The sequence below is a fragment of the Lycium ferocissimum genome, chromosome 6 (assembly GCF_029784015.1).
Source record: "Lycium ferocissimum isolate CSIRO_LF1 chromosome 6, AGI_CSIRO_Lferr_CH_V1, whole genome shotgun sequence".
NCBI lineage: Eukaryota > Viridiplantae > Streptophyta > Magnoliopsida > Solanales > Solanaceae > Lycium > Lycium ferocissimum.
This window is the reverse complement of record NC_081347.1, coordinates 5,343,065-5,362,108: the sequence shown is the minus strand read 5'-3', so window position 1 is coordinate 5,362,108 and position 19,044 is coordinate 5,343,065. Positions and strand designations below refer to the sequence as shown.

At 36.0% G+C, this 19,044-nt stretch overlaps 1 protein-coding gene across 3 annotated transcripts; it reads right to left on the bottom strand.

The window, feature by feature from the left end:
• Positions 1–1,985: 1,985 nt before the first annotated feature.
• On the bottom strand, positions 1,986–18,829 carry LOC132059050 (uncharacterized). Of its 3 annotated transcripts, XM_059451524.1 has the most exons (17): positions 18,635–18,829; positions 18,353–18,388; positions 15,883–16,546; positions 15,489–15,801; positions 14,288–14,434; positions 14,040–14,128; positions 13,808–13,900; positions 12,157–12,283; positions 9,640–9,704; positions 9,383–9,557; positions 8,237–8,422; positions 8,110–8,157; positions 6,701–6,850; positions 6,482–6,564; positions 5,319–5,434; positions 3,568–3,658; positions 1,986–2,007 (listed from the first exon to the last, which is right to left on the bottom strand). In XM_059451524.1, exons 3-17 carry the CDS (start codon positions 16,473–16,475, stop codon positions 2,001–2,003), a joined length of 2,283 nt encoding a protein of 760 aa, XP_059307507.1. In that variant the 5' UTR covers positions 16,476–16,546; positions 18,353–18,388; positions 18,635–18,829; the 3' UTR covers positions 1,986–2,000. The 3 variants fall into 3 exon arrangements, with proteins under 3 accessions (XP_059307507.1, XP_059307506.1, XP_059307508.1); XM_059451523.1 differs by lacking the exon at positions 18,353–18,388 and having other exon boundaries at positions 18,635–18,828; XM_059451525.1 differs by lacking the exons at positions 1,986–2,007; positions 18,353–18,388 and having other exon boundaries at positions 3,067–3,658; positions 18,635–18,827.
• Positions 18,830–19,044: the final 215 nt, after the last annotated feature.

Genomic DNA, 19,044 nt, shown 5'->3' with positions numbered 1-19,044 from the left:
ATCTATATATATATATATATATATATATATATATATATAAGGCACGGTGTGACGTAGCACGCTCTAGAATTCCTATTTATCTTTGTCCTCAAATTTTTGGTTTTTTAACCCTTTATTTTGCTTTTATTTACTTTATGTTCTAAATACTCCAAAAGCCATTGGTTGGGAACATATCTACTACTACAATCCGAAAAGTCACAACTGTTACGAGAACACACAAATAAGAAACCGCTGTTACAGTCCTTAATGCCTCTATCAAATTTTTTTTCCAAAATAACACTTTCTTACAGTAAAGCCTCATCATTTTTATGATAAAACTCTCTTACAATTAATATTACTGAATTGACAACATTCACTGTACAGTTATATTCTACATGAAGCATTTTAGTCACTGAAGAGGATCATGAGCAAGCAGTTACGATTTTTTCATGTAAGTTACATCTATCTATGATGATTCAGTTTTTCCATATACAATTCATGATGCCTCTGCTCTGTTTGCCAAAGAACTATCCAATTGCCAAGGAAATGGTTGCTTATATAAGTAAATTAAATCTCAAATACAGATGGAACACACTGCATGTGAATTGCCTAAGTGCGTATCCGCTAACATCCTAGCTTCGATTTTCGGATGCTTCCTGACTTACGGTGTTTCTTACTTCAGTACGCTCTTGAAGGTGTTGTGTTCTTTCTCTATCTCCTCTTGTAGAAGAACCTATGCTTATTCACGTATTAGATTTTAATATCCGAAAGTTTATTCACTCTGTAATTATTTTTCTGTTAAATTGAACACAATTTTCATTCAATATCTTTTTGAGTATAGTTAACTATGATGACTTATCTTTTCAATTTTCCATTATTAGCATTCTACATGCTGACTTAGAAAACTGCACTTCCCTTTGTTTTATTGTCCAGTGCTTTTTGGTGTATTTGAGAAAAACTTATTCTTGAGAATGACTATGATATATGTCATTCGTGAAATTGAGGATTTTACACGCATATATATACCATTAGAAGTTATTGGATGTAATTTTAATCAATTTTTTAAGCTTTTACATGAACTTATGTATTTAATACTCCTAATATTTAAATATTAAGGAAATTATTATTTCGCGATTTTAATGAGATTTATTACTGACGTGCGAAGCGCCGGCATTTCCATAGTTTACCAGTATAAGAGGGGCCAAAAATATTATTAACCCAAGAAAAGCTACTGCGCACTTTCTATCTCATAGAACCTCTCAATTTTGAAAATCACCAGAGACTTCACTTTGTATGAATTAAGAGTGTAATGTTATTGATCAAACAATTGTCATCCACGGCCTTACTCAAGAATCAAGATTTGAATTAGAACAAACCGCTGGCTCAGATATTCACAAGAAGTTTTGGTTTAATTAATCTTTAAACCAAATTTAGTAATCTAAAATTTAAACAAAAGGTTAGAGAAATCTTATATTAGTAATTTGCTTTACATAGATCGGTAAGCAATCGCTCTTTCCCAAGAACATTATTATGATTGCACAACCATCAATCTGGGAAAAAGCGAGCTGCAATTGAGCATGGGCAATTTGCAGGATTGTCCTTCGCTGGGGGTGATCTTTAATTTTTACCCCTCAAAATGGTGGTCTTCAAATTCTGTCCTTCAGACAGAATTTACGTGACACAGGCAGAATTTCTACTCATGCAAATTATTCTGCATTAAGGCAGAATTTCGCTAAGCAGATTTGCAAAATTCTGCCTTGCGATTTTTATTTTATTTTATTGAGTTTAAGTTCCAACCCACAACATCGGGGTGTTAGGCGAAGAGTAAAACTTAAAGACTACCAATTTGAAGGGCAAAAATTAGAGACCATCCCAAATGAAGGGCAATCTGCGGAAAAAAAAAATTGAGCATTAGGCACCCCATGAGGCCATGACAATGGTGTAATTTTTGCCAATTGTGCCTTTTACCGCAGTTGTTTAATAAATGATCATCTTCTCATTCTCGTGCAACTTATGAATATTCATTCACTGTTTAAAATTTTCTTTTGAGCAAACTAAATAATTTATGAGAAAACATTAAATAACAATAAATTATTACAAATATTAGACAACAGTCTAATATTTTATCCGTAAAATTGAGCAATACATGAGCAAAAAAATTAAACCAAGTTTAATGTTGTCCGGAAGGGTATGTTTGCAAAGACTGTATTTGCACAACTTCTAAAAATAATGACAAAATATAAATAGTGACCTAAAGAAAGCACATTTGCGTAAACATTTTTTTTTTAGTTTTTTCGTTTGGGTGGTTTTAAATTTTGCTCTCATGTTCAAATCTTTAAAATTTGCTCCTTCGGCTAACACCCATGGGTTAGGGTTGAGCCGCCGCCGGTTAAAATTTTAAAAAATTCGCAAAGGCGGGGAGTTTAAATTTCGCTATCTTTGGACCCAGGCATACTTTTGTTAAGGAATTACCAAAGTTATGCGGACCGAAGATACTTATGCCTTGTGGGCGACTTGGCGTAAGTATGCACGGTCGGCATAATTTTGATAATTCCTTCACAAAATTGTCTTAGCCGGTCCCGCATAAAGTTTGCCCATTGTGTATGTTCCCCACGCATAACTTTGAAGGAATTATCAAAGTTATCTCTGACAGATACTTATGCCTTATGGGCGGGACTTGGCATAAGTATGCCGGTCCGCATAATTTGATAATTCCTTCATAATTATGCGGAAACGCGCGTCCTAAGTTGCCCCCACCGGCATAACTTTGTGAAGGAATTATCAAAGTTATGCGGACCGAAGATACTTATGCGAAGTTCCGTCCATAAGGCATGAGTATGCGTCGAGATAAATGTGTAATTCCTTAACAAGTGTATGTCATTTTGGGCATAACGAAATTTAAACCCGCCTTGCGAATTTTTTTTTTAAATTTTGACCGCGCGTGTTCGGTAACCTGAACCTATGGGTGTTAAATTTTTAAAAATTTAAAACATTTCAAATACGAAGCGGAAAATTTAAAGACCACCCCAAAAGAAGGGCAATTCGCAAATCAGCCGAGACAAACGCACTGTTTTGGGAGAATAACGGTTATCAAGAAAGTTCTGAGAGATTTTTTCCAATAAAAATTCTTCCAACACACACACCCCTCTCCCAAAACAAAATCCAAGCATACTGTTTTCCTTCAAAAGAAAAACAAATGAACCATAATCTCTTTTCAAATCCCGTGATTGCCACCTTAAGAATTAAACTAAAGCTGGGATTCTCAAATTATTCCGCTGATAAACAATACTGCTATGTTTGCCACTGTAGGGATACAAGATACAGCTAGGGGCCGGGGAGTAAAGGCAGATAGTCAAATGTTGACACAGCGGCCGCATACATGAACATTTTAGCTTCTGTGAATTGAATCGGGGCGCATTTTATCAATCATACAAATTCAACTACAAGCGCCCATTATAAGGACCTAGGTTGATGATACCTGACCACATGAGATACCAAGGTTATCGTGTTTAGTAGTATAAAGGAAAAATGTTGGAGACTAACTGGCTAGCAGCAAATGGATCAAAAATATTGCTGTATTGGATTTACTTTTGAGCTTTTTCCTCTTCTGTAGTTTCCTCTTCAGCATCATCTATTTCACTGGCTAACTTCACCAGATCTTCGACGAGGATTTTTCCTTCTGTTAAAAATATACCAATTAATACACACAAGGCAAAAATGATACTAGTAAGGGTACATATTACGGTAGTTAAATGCCACACCTACTCCCCAAGAAACAAAAAGATGCTAAGCCATATACAGCAGCCATTAGCACCTAAAAGGAACAACCATTTCTGACAAAAACAACAACTAGTCTCATACAATTTATTTAACTTGGACTGGTCGGATTATGACACGTTTTGACCCGCCCAAGTTTAACTTGACCAGCATATCTAAACGATACTCCATCTGTCCCATAATAAGTGTCACCTTAGCCAAAAACACGCATATTAAGAAACCAATAATGCAATGTGAAGTTTACTAATTACCCCTATATAATAAAAATAAATTATTTTTTCCTTTTGATTAGAGCATGCACAAGTAGTAATCCTTTTGACATTGGGAATCCAACAATACCAAGTTATTATGTGGCTTTTCCAATCATCATTTAGATGTTACTTTAACTTGTCATTTTTTGTCTAAGGGTAGAGTTGGAAAAAAAAAACTAGTCAATCCATGTCTTGGTTTCCTAAGATGACACTTATTATGGGACAATTTTTATTGGCTAAGGTGACACTTATTATGGGACGGAGGGAGTATTGAACAATAATTGGTCATGGATCAAAGCTGTGTGAAAAAGGAGATTCCAAGAGTTGGAATGTTTTATCAATTTTAAGGGTAGGGTAACTTCAAATAGCAGCTCAATTGAAGGAAGGGTATTCTCCAGTTATTTTCAGACTTTCAGTTTAATTTCTTGGCTTGGATGGAGCAAGGCAATTATCATAGGGGTTTACTCTTTATAATAATCAGAAGTTCTAGTTAACCGTTACTAACTACGGATGAATAGAGAATGAGAATCTAGAGTTCCATTTGCTAACTACTATTGATGGGCTCTAAAATGTGACAAATGCTTGCGGGTTTTTTGAAGTGGAACACTTGGGAGGTTACTACCTAATACTCCTTCCATCCTCACTTTATGTAACACAGTTGCTATTTTGAACGTCACACAACTTGTCCTCTAAATACAATTAAGTAATTTCAATTTTGAACTATGTGATTATTGTACTTTAGTATAGTTTCTACACATCAAATTTTCCTTTCAAAATACGAATGATTCAATGGCCACACCCAACCCCAAAATTAGCTAGTTTCATGATCTGAGGAAACCATACCATCCTTCTTGGACAAAAAGAGGACAACAATTTGACGTCAGATTATAAACATCATGCTCCCTCTTCCACTTTAAAGTTTAACCTATACTAATTGCTAGCTATTTATTTATTATCTTTAAATGCCTACTCAATCTCAAATATAGTTGCACCTAAAAGAATTTCTGGCATATCTACTGAACTCACAGCAAAAAAGTTCTTTTTTTTTTTTTTTTTTTTGGTAAGTACCACAACAAGATATCTCTTTTGTTTCGTCAAGCAGCAACTCACCCACCAACTTCGAAATGCCAATCTAAATCTTATTGAGTTTCTTACTCTAGGTTATCTCTTTTATTCCCCTAGGTCCTCAAAAATACATCAGATATTGGGAGGTTTAATTATAACCATTCTTTATTTCAGTTGTCAAGTTGGCAGAAGCATACGTCATAACACATAAAAACAAGGACTATCAAAGAACCTTTCATGTCTAACCTCTGTCCTTGGAAAGGTTGGTTATTAGCTCCTGAATACCCTCCTTAGCCAATGTATCCTTGAGGTATGCAGCAGCAGATGCCACCTCCTCTGGAGTAACTTTTCCATCATAATCCCTGTCGTGGGACGCAAAAGAGTTATGTCATTCTCCAATATGATTTCCAGTAGAACTAAAGGCAGCAGAAATTAATATAGGAGAAACAATAAACAAGATATCTCATGAATGAAAATTTCCTATATTGTAATGTTGATATAGTTCAACTAGAGAAAATAAATAACCCTTTTATGAAAGGGTGAAAAGATATGGCACTTCGGCCCTAACTCAACACCAAAAGCTAGCTTATGAGGGGAGGATTGACCAAAATCCATATAAGTTGATCACCCATTCATTCCCCAACCAATGTGGGACTCTAACCCACTCTAATATCCCCCTTCACGCCCAGGCCACCAACTAGAGTGTGGTAAATATAACAAGGGGAACCAAACAGGGAAGGACCTGATGCTGATACAATCAAAAGATATGGTACTTTGGCTTAACTCAACATCAAAAGCTAGCTCACGAGGGGAGGATTGACCAAGTCCAAATAAGCAGATCACCAATCCATTTCACAAACAATGTGGTACTCTAACACACTAACAAATAGTAAAGATTTTAATATTTGCATGATCAACAAAAAAGAGACTTTTAATATTTGTATTAATCTACAGTAAAGAACGCATAATGCACGGTTGCATCGACACACGCTGGATTTACTCATCTGACATTTGCACCCCATGCCAGGATTAATTTCAGAAACGAAGGATACTCCATATACTACATCTATGAGAGAGTAAATAGAAGCAGGCTTGTGTCCCAGAACTGCCATCAGTGCCCAGTGGCCAACAGCCAGAACTACTCCAACCCTAAATTTTACTCATGATTTTAAGCATGCACATGAAAACAGGTATAAATTGATACATGACAGGTGATAATGCTGAACTCAGCAAGACATGTATATGTTGGGATAAAAAACCTCAATGTTCACCTTGCAAATTTGTCATTTTCTCTTTTCAGTTGAGCAGTGGCAAAAGTAGTTCATTTAACTCGGTGAAATGCCTCTTTTTAGATTTAGATTGTACCTTGGCGCAATTTGTGGACATATTACTAACTTCTCTATACATACCTATCTAGTAACCGCCAACGATTACCAATCTTGGCATCCACATCATCAATTTCCTTTTCAAGTTTTTGGAGCATTCCATCAACCTGTTGAGCGGTAACGCCAGGAAGTATATGTAAGTTTTTATGTATAATCTTGCAGCTATAATACGAAAATCAAATCAAGAATTGGTGTGAAATTTTAAAGCACAAAGCCAAATATTCCTAGGATAATCAGCTTTACCCTGTTAATAAGTGCTGCAGAAACTTTATCATCCACAGTTCTTTCTTTAGTGTGGTCGCTGTCCTCTTCCCTAGCAGCTTTATATGCCTTTCGGGCTTCTTCTTCACCTTCAGGGCCCCCTTTATCCACCATGCTATTATACAACTCTATCTGCAATTATCAATACAAAATAGCTTCAGCATTGAATACATAGTATTTTCCTTGTATTAGCATCGTATGCACTATGCTGTACAACAATTTCTATCAACAGTATAAAAACAACTATGAATATGATTGCAAGAGGACAATGTGACTGAAAGTAGTCAAGGAATAAACTATGTGTGACAAATGAAAGTTCAAAGTTTCCCAACCATCCTCCATCCTCTTTACGGTAGTACCACATTTATCTTTGAATATTAGAACTTTGATTAAATACTGCAGTAGGCCTAAAAGAACAACCACCAAGCAGGTTGACTATCCGAAAACATACTAAATTAGATTCCACTGTCCAAAACCTGCCTGGTGCCTACTGCTCTTTTAAAGTTTGTAATCTATCACTCTGAACATGCCCCAGTTAGAAGCCTAGAACAGATAGCTACCGGAGTAAACAAGGCGCATTGAGCAATTGAAAGAAGGAAAACCAAAATAAACACAAAATCACATTGCTAACAAAAGGCAATAAATTTAGAGTGCATCATGGCCACTATTAACTTTAAAAGGTACTAATTAAACCTCACATAATGCCGATGACTAACAGTTATTATTACAAGACCTCTTCACAACATGCCCAGTATAATCTTAAGATCGTTAATGGCAAATATATTACAAGTACAAAATATTGAAACAAGCATAAAATAATAAAGTAGGGTGGTATCAGAAATCAGAGGGACAATTCCTGAACATTCCCGAAAATTCATCAGAATCACTAAGTTATTGGAAATCAGGAGAAACTCACACCACTCCCATCAGAACCACAGCTACAGTAAGCTAATTGCGATTTAAGTTCTCAAAAGGAAACAGATTCAAAGTCTAAAGTTTAGCAATCTTGAACTAGACATGCAACAACCCCTTCAAAACGGACAGAGAAGTAATGAAAAGACATTCGTACTATTTAAATTATGATAAACACAATAATCTGACTTCAAAAGGCAAGTTGTCCAGTTTAGTTTCTTCAAAAAAGCCAACAAACACTAATAATCTAAGTTACTCGGACTCTTCGAAAGTGTTGCCGCACCCGTGTCGGATCCTCCAAAAATACACTACTTTTGAAGGATCCGACACGCACCCGACGACATTTTAGGAGAGTCCGAGTAACATATTAACCAGATCTAGCATGAAATCTAGGAAGACAGTTCCCTTTTGCTTAAATTCCTTATCAGGAATGTTACAATATGTCAGAAGGGTAATAGCTCAAGCAATGATATGCTTACCTCTTTTTTGACAAGTCTCAAAAATTCATGACGCTCCAGGCTTACAGACTGAAAGGATAAGCAACAAAACAGGTCATGATCAGCAAAGGTCCAACGTACAAAAGAAAAGCTCCAGCCAAGTACTCACAGAAGCCGATGCTAACACAGCCAATGCACGACTAAGGTCACAAAGCTGCTCTTGTTGATCCAAAGTTTTGGTTTTCTTTAGTTCTTCTGCTTCTTTAGCTGTCGCAAGAGTCATCTCTTCCAAAGCTACATCCTTCTGCTTTTCTTTCATCTTAGCCTGCTCTTCTTCTTCTTCCTCTTCCTCCTCCTAAAGCAACGACTTTAGAATTAGTCTACAAACATACTTTTTGATAAGGTAAATAATTTTATTAATAATGGGAAAATCATAAGTATAAAAAAGTATACAAGCAGTACTAACAGCTAGAGAATTACAACATAATATGATTCTCTACAAACGACAACCAATTTACCATACACACTGTAACTTCATGGGTGCACCATAAAGAGACTAGGAATGAGACGCTATTCCTGAAATGTACATAGTTCTTTTCTTCCACAAAGACACTTCTATTACAAAAGCTTCAAGATCAGAGGTGAAGTTTCAAATGTTCAATAGTTATATTCAATCACTATCACATAATTATAGCTTTCACATTTAAGATTTTGCACCCAGAAGGCAAAAAATATGCTTGAAAAGAACTGGACAGGAATCAGGTTTGGAAGGATTAGCAAGTGTATCAAAAGCAAGTGAAAAAGAGGACTTTTGTATTATCCTCCCGGGTCGCAAGCCTATCTTAAGTTTTCAATAACATGATGCTAAATAACAGTGATGTTTGAGCCAACTACTTAACTTCTCTCTTAACAAAATGGAAATGAAAAGGTTATACTGAGCTTATTTGTAGCGTATAGCACTTTATAGAACTGAATTGCCAAGGAAATGTACATTTTTCTCACACACTAACCAAGGGTATTTAGTTTGGAGTAATGTAATAAAAACTGAAAATACAATTTGTCTTTCAAGTATTGCTAATAAGTTCTGGAATTAATATCCTAAACTTGAATAATATGAATTATTCCCAATAATTTAAATTGATAATGAGGTTTCATGACCCATAAAGTTCAAAAACGAGATTATAAGGACAGAGGGACAAGCACAGTGTTTAGTTCACTCTACCATTCACTCACAAGAGTGTATTTCCATTAATTCGTCTTACCACTTATTTATTTCAGATAAACATCCAGCACAATAGAAGAAACAAGACTTTACCTTGATGAGCTCTTCTTCCATTTCTAAGTACTCTAGCTTTCTCTTCCTTTCAGCAAGAGAATCTTCAGATGGCATAGATGTAACTTGAACAGTGTCCACCAACTCATCTGGCAGTGATGAAAGTGTAGCTTGAACAGCTTCCTCTGGTTTAACTTTGCCTGATACTGTGAAGGCTCTGAGGAGAATAAAAACAACACGATAACATGCTCAGTTGATAGTCTAAATCTCAAGATCCTAGAAACTGGGAATGGAATTACCTAGAAAGGATTAACAACGAAGATGGCAATGAATGGTTGAGCGATAAGTCCAGCCAATCTTGCAACTGCAAAGATATTACAATGCAATAATCCAAGATAAGTCTTCTGCACTTCCATAGTGAAACCAATATATAGAAATTCACAAGCAGAATTTGAAATTTGTTGCACTTGAGAATGGGAAGGAAGCGCAATAGTAAATTTCCTGTTAAATAGTAAAACAGAACAACAACAACAACGTCATACCCAATGCAATAATAAAACAGAAGATTTACCACACACATTATTCTTCCCCCACTCAGATTAATTGTTCCGTCATATACCCTACTCAGTCAAGGGCAACTGATCCTTGCATATAATTACCACCATCACTGTGAAAGAGGTAATGTTCAGCTAAGAAAGAGAACACACAGCGCGCGGAAAGTTGCTCCACTAAGAACACTTATCAGATTTGGATCATGTATTTTGCCATTTTGGACCTGAGTGGATATTTGCCGGAGCCGCTGACCGGGTTTTGGTCAGAAGGGAGTGATCCTCGTGGTGGTGTTGGAATTTGCACAACACTACCGGAAAGTAATTTTGAAGAGAACAGCTATGTTATCACCGGAAATATTGGACGGTGACTGATTTCCTTTCCCGGAAATTGTTGGAAATTTGCACAATTATTTTCTCACTAAAGTTCTGATACCATGTGAGAAATTATGGGGAAAATATTGTTGAATTGTGTATCTACATTATTATCACACTGAGCCCTATTTATAGACTCTACATCCCAATCCTTTTCCATGTAGGATACTATAAACAAATCCTATTCCTATTCCTATTCCTATTCCTATTCTAACACAAACATAGCAACATACATAGCCTTAAAACAAAATTGTATTTCTTTGCTAGCTTTTCGGTGCAACATGACCATTGTAAATGATGTAGATTCCAAGCTATATATGATTGTGGCTTTGCACACTTGGTAATTTTTAACAAACCATCTTAGTGTTGTTTTACCATTTATAGAATATCATTACTAATCGAAAATAAAATTGTTCCACTAACACTTGTGTAAGTCGTTTGGAGAGAGAAATAAGAGAGCTTTTTGAAGGCGTAGAGATGAATTTTATACAATTGAGAGTATCGTCTTATTCCTTATTTCTTTTTTGGTACACCCATGATGTTCCTTTATGTACAGCAGATTGGGTGACGGTTGCAGAAATCATATCTTTTTGTAAGTTTTCTATTTTTTGGTATATTTCTTGTACAAGGGCTCTTTTTTGCCCAAACATCAATAGATTTATTACTTTATCAAAAAGAAAAACTGTCACAGGAATACCATCCCGTTTTACATATTTACAAAAACCTTAGATCCCATCAAAATTTATGTGAACCTACTGATGCAAAATCCAGTGCCTATTAAAGGCAGCTGGAAGGAAGGAGAACATTGTATCCAAAGACAGCTGCAAAACTAAGGCTGGTAAAAGATTTAGCGGAATTCTAAGCATTGCATATCCAGCCAGCAAACAGCAGTAATTGGCTAGATACACAAAGAGCAGGGGAACGGAATCCTATAGGACATGGATATCAGAAGGATCTACGAGATTGGAAGATGAAGGAGCTGAAGATTACTATATGAGCAAAAACTATCATCATCAAATAGAGAGAGAAACAAGTGGATTTGGCAATGGATTTGGGAACGGCGCAAAGATGGAGTCTTAAGAGAGAAGAAAGATTTCACCCACTGTACAATATGGTCAAAAGCACCACGAAAAGTGTCATTTGCTTTCATAGCTGCATGGAAGCCATTCTTACAGCAGAGAACTAGAAAAAGAAAAAAAGAAGAAGCATCACTTGTATCAGTTGGGGTTTCATGAGTATCAGACAGTGGACGAGGATGTTAACCTTTTATTGCGTCATTGCCAAACTGCACACATGATATGGAATTCAGAGAGGAAAATGTCTGGAATCAGTGAATGATGCTAGGGGCCTAGGACAGCTAAAGACATGCTATTGCGCTAACTAGGTGAAGTTCAAGAGCAGAAGAAGAGTTGGGTGAAACTCATTTTGTTTTCCTGTGAAATTCTGGAGCACATGTATAATGTAGTGTAATCCCACAAGTGGGGCCTCGGGAGGGTAGGATGTACACAACCTTATCAAGAAGAAAATCAGGGTTAGAGTCGTATCAGACCACTCAAAATAACCCACAATTCTCTAGATAAATACTTGTCGATTTAAAATTTCCAATGCCAGGGAGGACTCCAAGAGCAATAGAGAACATATCAGGCTTCCCATTTAAGTTGTTTCAAATGACTATATTGACTACAAAATCTAACTAATATGACCAAATCCAGAAGTTTCTGAAGGAGTCAGGATACACCAGAGTTACAAAAATAATGAAACCAAAATATGCAGAAATAAGGTGCAAACCATTATGCACAAGATAAGACATAAAGGCACGAAATTTAGAGACAAAAGTAGTTAATTTACCCGAGCAAATAATGTACACAAGACTAACAAAAGATCAAATTATACCTGCTTCCGCATTTCTTCAACTGAAAGTAATCCAAGTAAGCCTCTTTCTCGACAGGCTTGACGGAGCTCATCCTCCGAAAGGGACTCTACACCCTCTGCTTGAATCATCTTGTCATCATTCTTGATCCTGCCAAAAGCAGCAAAGTTTTGTTAAATGAGGGAATTTTTTTTCTTCTACAACACATGCATCACAAAAGCATTAACTCATCTCACCAAAAACAAACAAACAAATACTTAAATCTTTTATGGTGAGAGGATGCAAATTGACCAATAGATTGCTCGACCGTTCTGACTATGGTCTCTATCTTCTAGACTTCTGTCACGATACCCTTTTTACTGGTTCCCTGTTACCAACCAACCCAGCAATTCCCCAAGAAAAAATCAAATAGGACAACACCTGATTTCCAAATCTGGCAAGGGATTTTTTTTTCTTTTGAAAAGGTAATGGTTGCATAAATCGAACAGCACAAAGAATGTGCTGATAATATTGTACAAGCGAGGAAAAGCGTGAAAAAGAGAAACCCAAAAGTATGGACCTCTTAAGCTCTTAGAGGCATTCTGAGGATTCCAACATAGTTTCTGGCCCATTGGCATACTCCACTGACCAGTAGTGAAACAACAAAAGACAGTCAAGCTTGATTCTCTAAAGTCTAAACTGATTTGAACTTCTCTTCAAAGCATCTAAAATTTCTCTGTCCAAACCACCCACCAGATACAAGCTGGAACTGTATTACACCAGCTATCTTTTACTTTGCTTAGTATATGCCTATGCCAGCAATGCAAAAGATCCTCTGTAGCCCTAGGCATGGACCATTTGATACCAGCAAAGTTCAGAAATAGCTGCCATAGCTAGTCTGTGATAGGACAGTGCAAAAACAGACGATTAAAGGTTTCTGTTTGAGCGCCACATAGGTAGCTGCTACATAATGAGAAACCTCTTTTCTTTAAGTTATCTACAGTTAGGAAAGCCTCTCCCCAACCGAGGAAAGCACTCCACTTTAAACGGAGCCCTTGACTTCCAAATTTTCTTCCAGGGCCAAGGTTTAAATTGCTGATATTCTTTTGATAAAATCTTGTAGCAAAACTTAACAAAATTCCTGGCATGGGAATGTTGTTAGCTGGAAATGATAGGGGCTCTAATCTCTTAATAGAACTTTGTAACATATCGAAGCTACATTATATGAAACGACCTTAAGAATGAAAATCAGTTCTTAGACAAACTGACCATAATAGTGAAGAGCAGTTTATTTTGAAGGAAAAAAGCACAATTGAAGAAGAAAAATATAAAAGAACTATTTAGGCTCAAGTTGTTCAAAATTTAAAAGAAAAATAGAGATCAGCTGAATAAATTTTTGTTGAAGAAACAAAAGAACCTAAGGTAAAAGGATACATAACCTATTTGACAAAAGTTAACTCGAGATGAAAAACCATAATAGCGAAGACCGTTTATTTTGAAGATAAAAAGGCAGAATTAAAGGAAGAAAAGATAGATAAACCATTTAGGCTCAAGTTATTCAAAATTAAAAAGGAAAATAGAGACCAGCTGACTAAATATTTGTCGAAGAATGAAAAAGGAACATAAATTGGAGAGGAAAGGACATATAAACTATTAGACACAAGTTAACTCAAAATGAAAAATAATGAGACTTACTTTTGGAGCCTCTTTCGAAGCATGAATCGCAAATATGCATCAGTTCCAAAGGGGTTGATACCCATATATTTGCACATATTCACCAACCTTGGTCTGCATTTAATGAAATACTTATCAATTGCACTTCAATATTTTAACCACTAGCAGTATATGCACAAAAACAAAAACAAAAACAAAAAAAAAAAATCCATTTAGTCAGAATTAAACCAAAAAAGTGTAATTAGCCAGAAACCTGCTGATATTATCCAAAGTGAGCTCATCATTAAACAGCTTGGCAAATCCTAAAATTTCTTCATTAGATACACAAGCACCCCTTCTGACCTAGTCAATTGTCATATAAACATCCACAGCAGTTAAATAGGAAAAGGAGGGGGAAAGAACGGAAATAAAAACTTTGGCTTAATAATTCAAGATTTGGCAAATATCGAAAAATACAGATGAAAGGAAAACCCAAAACGAAGTGATACATAAATATATTACCTTATTCATAAATTCATCAAGATCCTCTGCTGTATTCTTTAGTTCTCCGCTTCGCGAGCTTTTAACTTCCTTTGCCATCTCTTTGACTGTTTCTTGTAGAAACTTCGCATATTCAATCCTAGCATTCAGCCTCCTTTTCAGAGCCTCCTAAATTTGAGCAATTGAAACACTATGAGGATGTGGATACTTAGACTTTAATGGAAATAAAAAGCCTACAAAATCACAGCCAACCAACCAGAGGCACCTATTGTTAGTTGAAGACATTAAACAACTTGCGAACACTCTTTTTTAACTTCAACATGACACATTTTTTTGAACTTAACCAAATGAACACCTACTAACTGGATTGTCCCTGTTACACAAATTCATGAGTAGACATATGTACATACAAGTCTAATAAACGGGAGCTAACTAAATAGAAGCTGCAATCACGGCATCATAGTGAATGTTCCTCAACTTTCAAGGAAATGTTCATATCCTTCAACTTGTGAGGCTAATAATATACTACACAAATCCACTAATATGTTAAAGAGCCAAAGAGGATATAATGTTTTCCCCAACTTTATCACAAAGCTTTTTCTTCCACTACTATATCCAAGGACTCGTATTATCTTGAGAACTGACTTACGTCAAGGAGATTTGGATTATAAAACGCCTATATCACTTATAATTGAATTTGCCAAGGATGGCAATCTTGACAAACTGCACATGCTAACTCAGAAAATAAGGTAATCCATGTGTTCCAATCCTTAAGCTGCCATGGAGACCAAAAGCTCACAGATCATGGAACTTCTACACTGCTTAAAAAAAGGGAGAGCAAAGGGTAGCTGGTAAAAGTTTTTTTGAAGTGTATGACTGCCTCCACAATATCCTTCAAATTAAGTGACTACAGACTTTATCATTAAAAAGACACGCTAATCATGTGCTCATATGACTAATCATAGGGAAAGTCAGTCCATAACAGAGGGTATTTTTCTCTGAAGGGAACAGGAAAGAGAGCAAATCATTCTCTTTCCGAGGTTCAAAGAAAAAAATATTTTATAGTTTACTATCTTAATTGAAATTTTATTTACTTATAATTTTGACAACACATGGAATCTGTCAGAAATTATGGCATCAGAGATAGAGAGAGAGAATGAAACACCCATCAAGTTTTAGCACAAAAGAAAATAGCTGCTGGAACAATTGACACAATTCTTGCCTCTTCTTTCATCTTATCTTGGAAGGTTGATGGTAGCATGTTGGGAAACACTGCCAGGAATACCGGCAACAAGAACTCCATAAAAGGAACAATAATAAACACTGCAACAGGAACCAGCCTAAAAATATCAGCTGTCGTCCGTGTTAGTTGTTGCCTTTCCCTCCTGGAAAGACTCTTCCCTTTAGCCGTTTTCAACAAGAGCCTGGAACATATCCTAACATCAGCCCAAAGCAGTTTGGTACCCAACCAATAGTGTTGCATTGTTGACTTAAATTCATCCTTCCAATGTCGGAGCTTTTTTGCCCAATCTTCCCTGGAATAAGTGGAAAAGTGAATTAAGAAATAGGTGTAGAACGTTATCTATGTGTTGTATAAAATAAAGTATAAGTTCAACCTGCTCATTGAAGCAACGGCTCTCAAAGCAGGACCAATCCCTAATAGCATGGCCCAAATTTTCTTGAGTATAGGTTTAATACCATTCTGTGAATCTTGCAGCTGTTTCGCTTTTGCCTTGGCTTTGGCCATGGTTAAATCTTCAACTGCTTCATCACATTCTTCTGGTGAAGCTTCTTTCTTCTGTTTAACCGCTGGTTCTGCATCCTTATCATTTCCTTTACCAAAATCGGGTTGACCTGCTGCAGCTGTTGAATATCGCTGTTGGTTTGTTATCCACCTCGCCCCCAAAGTAGAAAGAGACCCACATCTTCCAACTCTGAGACCCCAGGCTGGAATTTCAGATGAGTTGAGTAGGACACTTTTTCCCCAAACTTTTAGTAACTCATCTTTGGTTGACGGATTTGAACTTCCTTCATTTCTGTTATCTGCATTCTGAGGTTGATGAGTTACTGTAGAGCACCAATCCCAAGAATTAGAAGCCTTAGATGATCCCCAGTTCTCATAGCTCGAAAAACCTCGAATGAAAGTATGAGGCTTCGTATTAGGATCAAAGATGTTCCTCTTCCTTCTCAATATTGCTCTTGAAGCCATTGGAAAAAAGTTCTTCTACTGTGCATACAGCTCATGTAAAATATCCCAGAAATTAGTTTCCTAATGCCAGCCTGACAAATAGAACAGAATATACCAAATAAGAGATCATAATTCACTAAATACATGGAACCATATAAGCATTTCACTTAATAGAATACATTCGGATCAACTAATTAAACAGCAAATGGATCCATTTCAGTTTATTGTCTTCTTTCCTCAATACAACCACCTCCTCGCAAGCCAAAGAAGGACTCGTAGTTAGTGGAATTGAATCTGAATTGAGTAGTCATTATCAGTATATGCGATATCATGTATCTATGTTCCAAATCATGCCGCCACTCAATTCGCCCTTTCCATATATCAACTTTCCCTTGTAAAAAAAAATTAAATTACCAAATGCAAAACAATAAGACTGGACCAGACACTCCTTACTGCAAAAGTGCAATGTGAATGCTCTAACTTCTGATGATAAACAACAATTACATTTAATTTGTTCTGTGGATAAGACAATAATTACATTCAGTTAGAATAAACACTCTCCACTTCCCCTTTTGCCTCCCCGCAAAAGGAAAGCCAAAAGCTATGTCTCAAATCAAAATGCAAAATCCCCTGCTCTTTGAATCACATATCCACACTATTCCTTCTTCCCAGTGTTATCGAAAGCGAAAAGCACAAAAAAGCTCTAAGGTCCATTGGGGCTTTAAGCGCAAATAAAGTCTGGGCTTTAATGACAAAGGCGCAATGGAGAAAAACTACAAACATATACGTTTAGTCCAAGATTAATAATTATAAGCATGAATAAAAAATATATGGACAAAGAAATTGGAAACAAAATAAACAATAAAGTGAAATATTAATTGTTTAGTGTCGTCGCCTCTTCAGGAAACCGCTCATTGGCAAGGAAAAATATGTCTTAGAATCTTAATGACGACACTGAAGTTCACATTAAGCAAGGCAAAGCGCTCAACATGTTTTGACTCTCGCTTCAGGGCTTAAGCGCGCCTTTGACAACACTGCTTCTTCCGCAGCTACAAAGACCTCCGCATTGTTTATCGAACACATCCTAAATCTACAAAAATTACTACTAGCAATATATTTCCATTATCATACTTCTTCCTCATTATCCCTCAAAATTCAGTTTCTACAACCAGCTCTTCACACAGTTTTCCAGCAAATGAAACCTAACGCCAGCCATTTGTTTATCATCCACAAATCTATTTCCATAGAAGCAAACAAAAACTTTATCCAAAAACCAAATCACTTCGAACTTATGTATCCAAAAAAAAAAAAAAAAAGTGAAATATTAATTGTTTAATGTCGCCTCTTCAGAAAACCGCTCATTGGCAAGGAAATATATGTCTTAGAATCTTAATGACGACACCGAAGCGCACATTAAGCGACGCAAAGCGCTCAACATGTTCTGAGCCTCGCTGCAGGGCTTAAGCGCGCCTTTGACAACACTGCTTTTCCCGCAGCTACAAATACCTCTACATTGTTTATAAAACTCATCCTAAATCTACAAAAATTAATCCTAGCGAAATATTTCCATTATCATAGTCCTCTTCATTATTCTTCAAAATTCAGTTTCTACAACCAGCTATTCACACATTTTTCCACAAAATCAAACCGAACGTATCCATTTGTTTATTGTTCATTAATATAAATTCATAAAAGCAAACAAAAACTTCATCCAAAAATCCAAATAATTTTTCGCTGCTTCAAGTTAAGTAAATACTTACACGCTAAATGTATGCATTACAAATTAGAACATCATTTTAAAAAAAAAAATGTAAGCTAAAACTAAGAAGAAAAAAACCACAAAAATAGTATTAAACTCAACCGAAAACGGGAAATTCAGCCATTGAATTAGCTCTTACCTTAGATGATGATTAACGAATTTGTGTTGGAATATTCTAGAAGAATTAAACAAATAAACAGTGATTAAGAATCGATTTTTCAGTAAATGATAATATTGTAAATCCAAATTATTTCGCACTGCTTCAAGTTAAGTAAATACACTAACAGCACTCAAATGTATGCATTGCAAATGAGAACAATCATTGAAAAAAAAATGTAAGCTAAAACTAACACGAAAAACCACAAAAACAATATCAAATTCAACCGAAAACGGGAAATTAAGCGATTGAATTAGCTCTTACCTGAGATGATGATTGATTGACGAATTTGTGTTGGAATATTCTAGAAGAATGAAACAAATCCACAGTGATTAAGAATTTGATTTTTGAGTAAATAATAATATTGTAAATCAAATGCAACACGTCTTTTTTCTTGTGTAGAAATTTACAAGAGAGAGAGTTCGCGCTAATCAATTTATGGTAAGAGAGAGCTGAATGGAGTGTAGAGCAAGAATATTTTCCCGAGAAATGAGAAGAAAGCCACCAAAACAGACTGGGTCAGGTTTAATGGGCCGTTATGGGACTCGATTATTGGACTTTTGGCCCAAAACTATCTACTCGATGAAGAAAGAAAATTGGGTCATTTGCCCTTTTGGCTCTATTTTGTGCTGCTCTTTAATTTTTGTTCTTCAAAATCGAACTTATGCATGTAG